This window comes from Lepisosteus platostomus, chromosome 4 (genome assembly GCF_059453375.1).
Source record: "Lepisosteus platostomus isolate fLepPlt1 chromosome 4, fLepPlt1.hap1, whole genome shotgun sequence".
Lineage (NCBI taxonomy): Eukaryota > Metazoa > Chordata > Actinopteri > Semionotiformes > Lepisosteidae > Lepisosteus > Lepisosteus platostomus.
In genome coordinates, this window is record NC_142614.1 from 10,410,042 (window position 1) to 10,422,162 (window position 12,121).

The 12,121-nt window shown below is 53.2% G+C and overlaps 1 protein-coding gene across 4 annotated transcripts in view; it reads right to left on the reverse strand.

The window, feature by feature from the left end:
• Nucleotides 1-619: 619 nt before the first annotated feature.
• Nucleotides 620-12,121, reverse strand: part of LOC148672537 (phosphatidylinositol 4,5-bisphosphate 3-kinase catalytic subunit alpha isoform-like) — a 33,987-nt gene continuing 22,485 nt past the window's right edge. For 3 of the 4 annotated variants that reach the window (XM_088628361.1, XM_088628360.1, XM_088628362.1), the window contains exons 10-22: nucleotides 11,849-11,983; nucleotides 11,103-11,227; nucleotides 10,929-11,010; nucleotides 10,208-10,372; nucleotides 9,464-9,567; nucleotides 8,417-8,588; nucleotides 7,955-8,061; nucleotides 6,922-7,043; nucleotides 6,364-6,442; nucleotides 5,431-5,601; nucleotides 5,130-5,247; nucleotides 3,399-3,550; nucleotides 620-3,179 (exon numbers count right to left, since the gene is read on the reverse strand). In XM_088628361.1, the coding sequence (XP_088484487.1) occupies nucleotides 2,906-3,179; nucleotides 3,399-3,550; nucleotides 5,130-5,247; nucleotides 5,431-5,601; nucleotides 6,364-6,442; nucleotides 6,922-7,043; nucleotides 7,955-8,061; nucleotides 8,417-8,588; nucleotides 9,464-9,567; nucleotides 10,208-10,372; nucleotides 10,929-11,010; nucleotides 11,103-11,227; nucleotides 11,849-11,983 (1,806 nt within the window). In that variant the 3' untranslated portion in view covers nucleotides 620-2,905. The remainder of the gene's footprint in view (nucleotides 3,180-3,398; nucleotides 3,551-5,129; nucleotides 5,248-5,430; nucleotides 5,602-6,363; nucleotides 6,443-6,921; nucleotides 7,044-7,954; nucleotides 8,062-8,416; nucleotides 8,589-9,463; nucleotides 9,568-10,207; nucleotides 10,373-10,928; nucleotides 11,011-11,102; nucleotides 11,228-11,848; nucleotides 11,984-12,121) is intronic. The other variant, XM_088628363.1, reaches the window with a different exon arrangement.

Below are 12,121 nucleotides of genomic sequence, written 5' to 3' on the forward strand. Positions count from 1 at the left end.
CTGCATGGCCTGGTGTCGTTTGGGATTTATTCCACTCCAGCTCTTACACAGCTGGTCCAATTAATTAGTCAGCTGCATGATTGTAGGGGAACAAGTAACATGTTTATTCAAGGCTGAAAAGAGGAGAGAAAACAACGTTTCGGCTGTCAAGCCTTCTTATGCAGCTACCCAGCTGAACTACATGCTTGTAGCACATTAACTAGACTCCCAGGAGAGTCAAGCTGCACCCTGAATGAAGTGAAGTCTTGTGTGATCTTCCAACAAAGCCTGTATGTGTCCATTTTAGAAGTTAATGGGATAAATTGTTTAATTGACCTCTCAAGCAGGAGGAAAGATCTGAAGACTCCAGCCCCGCCCCCCGCCCCCCAGAGGTCAGTCATCTGAATTGGGCACAGCTGCTGGTTTTCATGACATTGAATCTCTAACTGGGGGGGTCCAAGACCTCTTCGCACTAAGAGGGAGGGGCTTGATGAGCAAACCGAGGACTCGGCAGCAACCAGCAGGAGGAGGGGTGGGGCCTGTTTTCCTCCAGCAGGCCTGGCTTGGCTCTAGGCTTTGTGCGTCAGCTAGTTTCCTTTCAGACAAACACTAGTGAAAGCAGACACCAGGAACAGACTCATTTCACATCACTGAAACACTTTTATTAAATACATATCAAAACAAGTAAAAAAAACGGGAGACCATTACAGTGAAGAAGTCAGTCCCATCGATATTGATTCAATACAGGGGACAATAGTTGGACCAGTATACAAACTCTTTATCAAAACCAGTACACCGATTGCTTAGAAAAACACGCACGACAACAACAGCACGGTCAAGCGAGAGGGGAGGGCGAAAAGTCTCTCCGGCTCGTCGGTCACAACCTTAACGAGCAGTATTGCTTCGGAATCCGTTTGTGCAAAACGAGGAGCCGCGCAGTGGTGAACCTGTAGTGCAAGGGAGACATCTGAAAGGCCTGCGGTGGGATGGGCTGCAGCAGAGGTCACGCGACCTTCACTGTGGGGGACCCGGCTGCAGCAGAGGTCACGCGACCTTCGCCGTGGGGGACCCGGCAGAGGTCATGTGACCTTGGGGCAGTGCGGTGGCTCTGTGGCTCAGGATCTGCGCCTGTGGCTGGAAGGTTGCTGGTTCGTATCCCGAGGCCGGCAGAGGAATCCTACTCCGTTGGGCCCCTGAGCAAGGCCCTTAACCCCAACTGCTCCAGGGGCGCTATAGAAATGGCTGACCCTGCGCTTTGACCCCAAGCTTCTCTCCCTGTCTGTGTGTCTCATGGAGAGCAAGCTGGGGTATGCGAAAAGACAAATTCCTAATACGAGACATTGTATATGGCCAAGAAAGTGATCTTCTCTTTACTGTGGGGGGACCTGCAGAGGTCAAGCTATCGCAATCCCTTCCAGCCTGTTTCCCGCAGGGCACGCACACCCCTCCGGTGGGGAGAACGGACAAGCGCACAGCGATCCTTCTCCCCATGGGAAAGGGGGATGGGGGGTGATGTTATCCCGCCTTCCAGACTCACGCAGGCTCCTGTAAGAACCGGACCGGGAGGAGGGGAGCCCAACACGTCCAACACAACAAACAGGATTAAAAAAGAAAATGTTTCTGGGTCTCACGTGCCGAAGATCGGAAGACTACAACTTCCCACTTGGGAGGGTAATGTCATTAACATCATCATCATCATCATCATCATCATCATCACAATTCCCACGAACACGAAGAAGGAGAGGAATGATCAGTCTTATTGCACATGCTGTATCGGAGACGAGAGAGACTCTTCAGACCCCATGAAGGAGCTCACGGGTGTCGAGGTGATAGAGCAGTGACAGACCCGAATACAGCAGCAGAGAGGCCTACCATAGCAAGATGATGATGATGATGATTAGGGATTGTTACTTAGTGCAGTTCACGTGTGCAGTGCGACTCTAGAATAGCACTGTAGTGCAGTAAATACAATTGCGTAGTGCAGTGTGTGAATACATCTAGCTTCCCTGCCCAGCGCAGTCAATGTCGTAGTGCTCTGCTCCACGGCCACAGCAGCACTACGGGCCCATCTGAGTGCAGCAAGAGTCCAGTCTGGTCGGGTCCAGTCCAGTGCCCGGCTGTGTGAAGCCTGCGTCTCTCGGGGGTGTAGGTGTGCCAGTCGCTCAGTCGGAGGGCCAGGTCCCGAAAGACACTTATTTGCTTGTAGGTCTGATTGTCTCATGTTTGTTGAGTCAGTGTACCCGTCTCTGTCAGTGGGCACTGGGCAGTGTGCCAGTCTCTGTCAGTGGGCACTGGGCAGTGTGCTCATGTCTGTCAGAGCACTGGGCAGCGTGCTCATGTCTGTCAGAGCACTGGGCAGCGTGCCCATCAGTGTGCCAGTCTCTGTCAGTGGGCATTGGGCAGTGTGCCAGTCTCTATCAGTAGGCACTGGGCAGTGTGCCCATCTCTGTCAGTGGTCATTGGGCAGTGTGCCAGTCTCTGTCAGTGGGCATTGGGCAGTGTGCCAGTCTCTATCAGTAGGCACTGGGCAGTGTGCCCATCTCTGTCAGTGGTCATTGGGCAGTGTGCCAGTCTCTGTCAGTGGGCATTGGGCAGTGTGCCAGTCTCTGTCAGTGGGCATTGGGAAGTGTGCCTATCAGTGTGCCAGTCTCTGTCAGTGGGCATTGGGAAGTGTGCCTATCAGTGTGCCAATCTCTGTCAGTGGTCATTGGGCAGTGTACCAGTCTCTGTCAGTGGTCATTGGGAAGTGTGCCAGTCTCTGTCAGTGGGCATTGGGAAGTGTGCCTATCAGTGTGCCAGTCTCTGTCAGTGGGCATTGGGAAGTGTGCCTATCAGTGTGCCAATCTCTGTCAGTGGTCATTGGGCAGTGTACCAGTCTCTGTCAGTGGTCATTGGGAAGTGTGCCCATCAGTGTGCCAGTCTCTGGTCAGTGGTCATTGGGCATGTGCCGGATGGTGTGGAAAATCCAGTCCATCTTAGTACTCCAGCCTCCATGGTGGGCATCATTCATTTGCTTGGTGAAGTACTCTAGCGCCTCCTGTTGGCTCTTCTCCAGTGCCAGCGTCTTGCGCAGGTAGGCAATGTCATCAAAGGACTGTAGCTCTGGCATGCCACAGCCCAGTAGCAGGGAGAAGAGGTTGATGAAGAGGTTGGCATGCTGTCGGATTGCCAGGTATGCCTTATAGCACATCTCCTGGAACCTGGCAGAGTTAATAAGACACATAATAACACTGCAGTGAGAGAGAGAGGTTACTACAGACACACTGGACAGTACATTAACACAGCACTGACAGAGAGAGGGGTTAATACAGACACACTGGACACTACAGTCCATTAACACGACACCTGGACAGACATAGAGGAAGAGACTGTGAGTGTTTGAGAGTGTATCTGTGAGTTACAGGGTGTAGCAATCTCACCTCTCAAACTCCTTGGTCTTGGTGCACTCTGGTGTCCCCTTGCTGATGACAATAAGGAAGTCCTGTGTCAGGACAAAGGGAACACGCTCTCGCTTGTACCCAAACTTCTTCTTCTTGTGGTCAAGGAAGTGTCCAAAATCAATGTGGAACAGCTGAGAGAGGAAAGAGTTGTTAATGCACACTGCACAGAGAGACGGGGATTAATGTGCACTACACGGAGAGACAGAATTAATCGATACTGGGAGTGTGAATCCACACCACAATGGGAGAGAGACGGGTTGATGCACACTCCACTGGGAGGGGGGGGGGGTTGATGCACACTGCACTGGGAGAGAGGGGGGTTAAAGCACACTGCACTGGGAGAGAGAGGGGGGTTAAAGCACACTGCACTGGGAGAGAGAGGGGGGTTAAAGCACACTGCACTGGGAGAGAGGGGGGTTAAAGCACACTGCACTGGGAGACAGAGGGGGGTTGATGCACACTGCACTGGGAGAGAGGGGGGTTAAAGCACACTGCACTGGGAGAGAGAGGGGGGTTAAAGCACACTGCACTGGGAGAGAGGGGGGTTAAAGCACACTGCACTGGGAGAGAGGGGGGTTAAAGCACACTGCACTGGGAGAGAGAGGGGGGTTAAAGCACACTGCACTGGGAGAGAGGGGGGTTAAAGCACACTGCACTGGGAGAGAGAAGGGTTGATGCATACTGCACTGGGAGAGAGAGAGGGGGGTTAAAGCACACTGCACTGGGAGAGAGAGGGGGGTTAAAGCACACTGCACTGGGAGAGAGAGAGAAGGGTTAAAGCACACTGCACTGGGAGAGAGAGGGGGGTTAAAGCACACTGCACTGGGAGAGAGAGGGGGGTTAAAGCACACTGCACTGGGAGAGAGGGGGGTTAAAGCACACTGCACTGGGAGAGAGAGGGGGGTTAAAGCACACTGCACTGGGAGAGAGGGGGGTTAAAGCACACTGCACTGGGAGAGAGAGGGGGGTTAAAGCACACTGCACTGGAAGAGAGGGGGGTTAAAGCACACTGCACTGGGAGAGAGGGGGGTTAAAGCACACTGCACTGGGAGAGAGGGGGGTTAAAGCACACTGCACTGGGAGAGAGAGGGGGGTTAAAGCACACTGCACTGGGAGAGAGGGGGGTTAAAGCACACTGCACTGGGAGAGAGAGGGGGGTTAAAGCACACTGCACTGGAAGAGAGGGGGGTTAAAGCATACTGCACTGGGAGAGAGGGGGGTTAAAGCACACTGCACTGGGAGAGAGGGGGGTTAAAGCACACTGCACTGGGAGAGAGGGGGGGGTTAAGTGAGAGATGCCTACAGAGTGAATACACACTGCACTTAACACTGCACCAAGGCGGTGTGGAGTTAATGCATTACCCTAAGAAAGCCAGAAATTCAGTGTGCCAGTCACTCAGAGTCACTCAGAGTCACTCAGAGTCACTCAGTGCCAGTGTGCCAGTCACTCAGAGAGGCACTCAGAGAGTCACATGGTGTGTCAGTGTGCCAGTCACCCAAAGAGTCACTCAGAGTCACTCAGTGCCAGTGTGCCAGTCACTCAGAGGCACTCAGAGTCACTCAGAGTCACTCAGAGTCACTCAGTGCCAGTGTGCCAGTCACTCAGAGAGGCACTCAGAGAGTCACATGGTGTGTCAGTGTGCCAGTCACCCAAAGAGTCACTCAGAGTCCCATGGAGAGTCAGTGAGCGCGTCTGTCCATCTGTCTGACCTGTCCATTCTCCTTCACCATGATGTTGCTGTTGTGCCTGTCGCCGATGCCCAGGATGAAGGTGGCAACACAGTAGCCCGCACAGGAGCGCGTGAACAGGTCAATCGCCCGGTCGTACCTGAGAGACGACAAGCAGGGGTTCGAGAGTGTTACGGCTAGACAGAAAGACAGGTGGGTCAGGAGTGAAAGAGCAGAGCAGCTCGACAGGTAGTGAGAATGACAGTAGGGCAGGCAGACGGGGAGTGAGAGCAGGGACAGGGGGAGACGTCATGGCAGGAAGGCAGAGAGGGCGGGTCCTTACGCCTCGCCCCGGTTCTTGTCCTTGATCCAGTGGTGCAGTGTGTTGCTGTTGAACTGCAGAGCCCCCTTCAGGCCACCCTTACACTGGATCTGCATAATGGTATGAGAGTTCTTCACCACCTCGATCAGTCCCACACAGTCCCCTATCGACAGACAGCCATAGGGCAGCATCCTACAGGCAGAGAGAGGGGTTAATACAGACACCCTGGACACTACAGTACATTAACACTGCAGTGAGAGAGAGGGGTTAATACAGACACACTGGACACTACAGTCCATTAACACTGCACTGAGAGAGAGGGGTTAATACAGACACACTGGACACTACAGTCCATTAACACTGCACTGAGAGAGAGGGGTTAATACAGACACACTGGACATTACAGTACATTAACACTGCACTGAGAGACAGAGGGGTTAATACAGACACACTGGACACTACAGTCCATTAACACTGCACTAAGAGAGAGGGGTTAATACAGACACACTGGACATTACAGTACATTAACACTGCACTGAGAGACAGAGGGGTTAATACAGACACACTGGACACTACAGTCCATTAACACTGCACTGAGAGAGAGGGGTTAATACAGACACACTGGACATTACAGTACATTAACACTGCACTGAGAGACAGAGGGGTTAATACAGACACACTGGACACTACAGTCCATTAACACTGCACGGAGAGAGAGGGGTTAATACAGACACACTGGACACTACAGTATATTAACCGTGCACTGAGAGAGAGGGGTTAATAGAGACACACTGGACACTACAGTCCATTAACACTGCACTGGGAGAGAGAGAGGGGTTAATACAGACACACTGGACACTACAGTACATTAACACTGCACTGAGAGAGAGGGGTTAATACAGACACACTGGACACTACAGTACATTAACACTGCACTGAGAGAGAAATTGGTACCGGAGGTCCAGCCCCTGGTTCTGCCAGATGTTCTCCATGATCCGGATGATCTGAAGAGTCAGCATGTCCTGCCGTAGGTCTGCAACACAGCCCCACAGTTACACACACGCCCCTACGCTGCTCACACACTGACTCACAGCCCTTGTCCACAGCTGTGTCCCGCACAGCCGAGCAGACTGATCGAGTGGAGTGGAGGGAGCCAAGCTGCTCAGCCCCTGGGCACTCACACGGGAGTATCTGCTTGTTTTCTTTTTTACACACAACACAGGACACGGACATACTGTTCAAACACACCCTCCACTGCGACTCCTTGTGTGATCGGTGGTTCACTGACACTTCATTCACTAATTCATCAAATAGCACAATCGCTAGTTGGTTTCAACTCTTTAATTGACACAGACAGTCCATCCCAGCAGCCTGTGTCACCTCTCCATTCAGAGGGTCATCTCTAAGCTCTCGGGATTTGTGTGTGATTTCTCCACCACTCCAGACAAACACACGCCAGCAAGAGTTTCCCGCTGTTCTTAGCACACACACTCCCCCCCACCGCTGCCTCACCATCTCCGTTCTTGAAGATGATCTCGTTGTTGGTGAAGAGCAGCTCGCTCATGATGTCGGGGTTCTCCCAGTTCAGCCACAGGGGGCGCTTCGCTGAGGACATGATGCGGCACTCCTCCAGCCTGAGAGGGAGACAGGGGCTCAGCACGACAGGGCGCACTCCCTGCTGTGCACAAGTTTGCTCTTTACCTCCTCTGCACAGAAGCCCAGGTCTGGGGCGAAATCGCCTGCTGAGCTCTGGGCCCTGCTGTGTCAAGCGCAGAGTCCATCCTGACACGTCTAGATTCAGTCGGGCTGAGAACAGCCTCTTATCTTCACGGATGTGCAGGGAGCAGCAGATGCAGTTCATGAGAAGTAATAACCCACAGTGAGTCACTACACTGTGTCTTAGCTGGTGTACAGAGAGAGTGAGACAGGCACCTGAGGTTGCCCGGCTGGTGTACAGGGTTCAGTAGACAGAGAGAGAGAGAGTGAGACAGGTACCTGAGATTGACCGGCTGGTGTACAGGGTTCAGCGGACAGAGAGAGAGAGAGTGAGACAGGTACCTGAGATTGACCGGCTGGTGTACGGGTTCAGTGGACAGAGAGAGAGAGTGAGACAGGTACCTGAGGTTGCCCGGCTGGTGTACAGGGTTCAGTAGACAGAGAGAGAGAGTGAGACAGGTACCTGAGATTGACCGGCTGGTGTACAGGGTTCAGCGGACAGAGAGAGAGCGTGAGACAGGTACCTGAGGTTGCCCGGTTGGTGTACAGGGTTCAGTGGACAGAGAGAGAGAGTGAGACAGGTACCTGAGATTGACTGGCTGGTGTACAGGGTTCAGCGGACAGAGAGAGAGAGTGAGACAGGCACCTGAGGTTGCCCGGCTGGTGTACAGGGTTCAGTGGATAGAGAGAGAGAGTGAGACAGGTACCTGAGGTTGCCCAGCTGGTGTACAGGGTTCAGTGGACAGAGAGAGAGAGTGAGACAGGTACCTGAGGTTGCCCAGCTGGTGTACAGGGTTCAGTGGACAGAGAGAGAGAGTGAGACAGGTACCTGAGGTTGCCCAGCTGGTGTACAGGGTTCAGTGGACAGACAAAGCCCTGCAGAGCCTCCATGTAGTCCGGCCGGCTCATGTGCTCGACCAGGAACTTCATCTGGGTCTGAAGAAAGGAGAGTAATTAACTAACGAAGCCCCACACTCTGAGACTGACAGCTGACATGCAGAGAACGGCACAGTCAGAGCTGTGGAGTGGCTCCAGCAGTCGAGGGAATGCCCGGAGCACAGCGTGAGCTCGGTGCCCACATGCCGCGGAATCAAGCCATGAGCCTGGCACTGCCAGGGGCTGAGACTGCTCTGCCCCCGATCTGCAGGGCCTCGTGCAGGAACGTCGCCCCTGTCCTCTCGGGGCCTGCAGAGCTCCCCGCACGGCGAGACAGGCACGTGTCCCCCGGTCTCCCGCAGCGGAGACACGTCAGACACACAGGCCCGACCTGGGGACAACTGGTGAGGAGTACCTTCTGGGTCTCGTCCTTCTTCTCCTGCTTCAGGGTGTCGGTCAGGTTGATGAGCTTCTCCATGGCCTCCACCTGTCGGTTCAGGTGCTTCAGGTACATGCCACAGCCCCGGCAGAACGCCTCCAGCAGCAGCCCGAACCGTCGGGACACTGTCTTATTGTGCATCTCTGACCTGAGGGACAGAGGGGTTAATACAGACACACTGGACACTCCAGTCCATTAACACTGCACTGAGAGAGAGGGGTTAATACAGACACACTGGACACTACAGTACATTAACACTGCACTGAGAGAGAGGGGGGTTCATACAGACACACTGGACACTACAGTCCATTAACACTGCACTGAGAGAGAGGGGTTAATACAGACACACTGGACACTACAGTCCATTAACACTGCACTGAGAGAGAGGGGTTAATACAGACACACTGGACACTACAGTCCATTAACACTCCACTTAGAGAGAGAGGGGTTAATACAGACACACTGGACACTACAGTACATTAACACTGCACTGAGAGAGAGAGGGGTTAATACAGACACACTGGACACTACAGTCCATTAACACTGCACTTAGAGAGAGGGGGGTTAATACAGACACACTGGACACTACAGTCCATTAACACTGCACTGAGAGAGAGGGGTTAATACAGACACACTGGACACTACAGTCCATTAACACTGCACTGAGAGAGAGGGGTTAATACAGACACACTGGACACTACAGTACACTAACACTGCACTGAGAGAGAGGGGTTAATACAGACACACTGGACACTACAGTCCATTAACACTGCACTGAGAGAGAGGGGTTAATACAGACACACTGGACACTACAGTACATTAACACTGCACTGAGAGAGAGGGGTTAATACAGACACACTGGACACTACAGTCCATTAACACTGCACTGAGAGAGAGGGGTTAATACAGACACACTGGACACTACAGTACATTAACACTGCACTGAGAGAGAGGGGTTAATACAGATTTACACGAGAGATGAAGACTATAGAGCGATTTGCAGAGACAGACACTGTGACTCACTTGAGGTGCCAGAAAAAGAAGTGTCCTATCCTCTGATTGGTCAGGGCTTTCTTAATCAGGAAGCGAGCAAGAGGGTTGTCCAGATACATCTCGTACTTCAGCACCTGCAGGTGTTGCGAAATACTTGTGTTTATACAGAGTACTGCTTTTCACACGGAAGGATTCCTAAACTCTTTGCACATAGAGGGAGACATCAACTTCACCCCCAACTGCAGTGCTGCCCCCTCCTGGGCAACACACAGCTGCCCCCCCCCCGTGCACAGGTCAGGGGGAGGAGGGAGACACTGCTGCACCAGCTGAGTTAAAGGCCAGTCTGGGGTTCAGCCTGGACACTGGGGTTAAGACCCCAGCTCTTCCACTGTCCTGGGGTCTTCACTGACCACGTGTTCAGGACCTCTGTCTGTCGTGTGGTCTGAAGAGTGGCACCCCTGACAGCAGAGCCCCAGTCCAGCCTGCTAGCGTACTAGTGCACATGACAGCTTCTGTCCAGAGGGAAATGGGCACCGGCTGGTCAAGATCACCACTGACAGCAGCAGCCTGGTTTTCCTCAGAGGTAATGTACCTCCTCCCCATCCAGAGACCTGAAGAGATCAGGCTACGAAGACAGACGGACACCCTGTACACAGGCTGAGTGCACGCTGTTTCTAACACATTACCCGCAGACAGACATCCATATACACACTCTATAGATGAACATATCCCAGTCCATCAGGGACAGACCCTGGAGCAGCGCCCAGCGCTCACCTGGACCAGCTGCAGCAGGTACTGGCTCAGCTTGTCGTCTGTCAGGCCCTGCACCAGGCAGCGCAGCGCAAACTCCCTCACCACCGGGTCAGGGAAGTTACAGTCCAGGAGCTCCAGGGCTAACTCTGGCTGGATCAGGGGCCAGTCACGCAGCAGGCAGTACATCTTCATACAGAGAGAGAGGTTAATACAGACCCACTGGACACTACAGTCCATTAACACTGCACTGAGAGAGAGAGGGGTTAATACAGACACACTGGACACTACAGTACATTAACACTGCCCTGAGAGAGAGGGGTTAATACAGACACACTGGACACTACAGTCCATTAACACTGCACTGAGAGAGAGAGGGGTTAATACAGACACACTGGACACTACAGTACATTAACACTGCATTGAGAGAGAGGGGTTAATACAGACACACTGGACACTACAGTCCATTAACACTGCACTGAGAGAGGGGTTAATACAGACACACTGGACACTACAGTCCATTAACACTGCACTGAGAGAGAGGGGTTAATACAGACACACTGGACACTACAGTCCATTAACACTGCACTGAGAGAGGGGTTAATACAGACACACTGGACACTACAGTACATTAACACTGCACTGAGAGAGAGGGGTTAATACAGACACACTGGACACTACAGTACATTAACACTGCACTGAGAGAGAGGGGTTAATACAGACACACTGGTCAATCTCTCTATACCTGAGACACTTCGTCCCTTGAGTTCCACTTCACAGAAAGCAACAGTTTAGGCAGACTCTCCGGGATATTGACACAGTAATGCCTGCGAGACAGAGAGTGGTCAATGAAATGCGGCCGGACAGGCAGACGGGAGAACAGAGAGAGGCAGCTAGGGAGACAGAGAGAGACAGGCACCGGTGTCTCCAGAGGAAGTCCTTCTCCTGCTCCGACAGCTCGTACAGGGGGTCGCGGCTGCAGATACTGCGCAGCTGGTCCACGTCCGTCTGGGACACGCTGCTGTCGCAGGCCAGGCGATTGCTCTGGGGGCGAGAGCAGGAGGGAGGAGACAGTCAGACTGCCAAACCCCCTCCCTGTCCCGTGCCTCCCAGTCACAGACAGCCGCAGGGCTGACTCGAGGATCAGACAGACACACATCCATCTTCTACCCTCTTCTTCCAGCTCTGGGTCGCGGAAGAGCCGGGGCCTATCCCAGCATGCAACGGCAGGGCAGGGTACACCCTGGACAGGACACCAGTCCATCGCAGGGCAGACACACAGACAGAAACACACACTCTTACACCAGGGCCAGCTCTCCCAGAAGCCAATATGTCTACCAGCCTGTCTTTGGACTATCGGAGGAAACCCATGTGAATATGGTGAGACCATGCAAATGCCACACAGACAGCAACGCAGGTCTGGAATTGACCATGGGGCTCCAGTGCTGCAATGCAGCAGTGCTAACCACTGCGCCACCATGCCACTCTAGACTGCCATTCTTCCTCAAAATCACACATCTAGTAATCCCAGAACTCCCTCTCCTGCAGAATCAGAACAGCTAGCGATCTGATAGAAAGTCAACAGGGCTGCAGGCCTGTTTGTGATCTCCTGTCCAGCAGGGGGAGCTCAGTGAGTTTCGCTCAGTCCATCTGTCTCTCTCTCACCATTCCCAGCAGGCAGCAGTTGTACCCCAGCTCCCGGGAGATGGTCCAGTTGGCGTGTTCCTCCACCTGCTGCTCATCCGGGAACCGGACTGCATGGCTGAACCAGGGGAACTCTAGCTCCACACATGGCGTCTCCTGCACACGGATAACAGGTTTCATCATCATCATACAGTGCAATTCAACACAGCAGCAGAGTGAAATGCAGTGCACTATATTGTAGTCTGAAGTGTAGTACAGTACTGTGCAGTATAGCACGCTAGGGTGTAGTAGAGC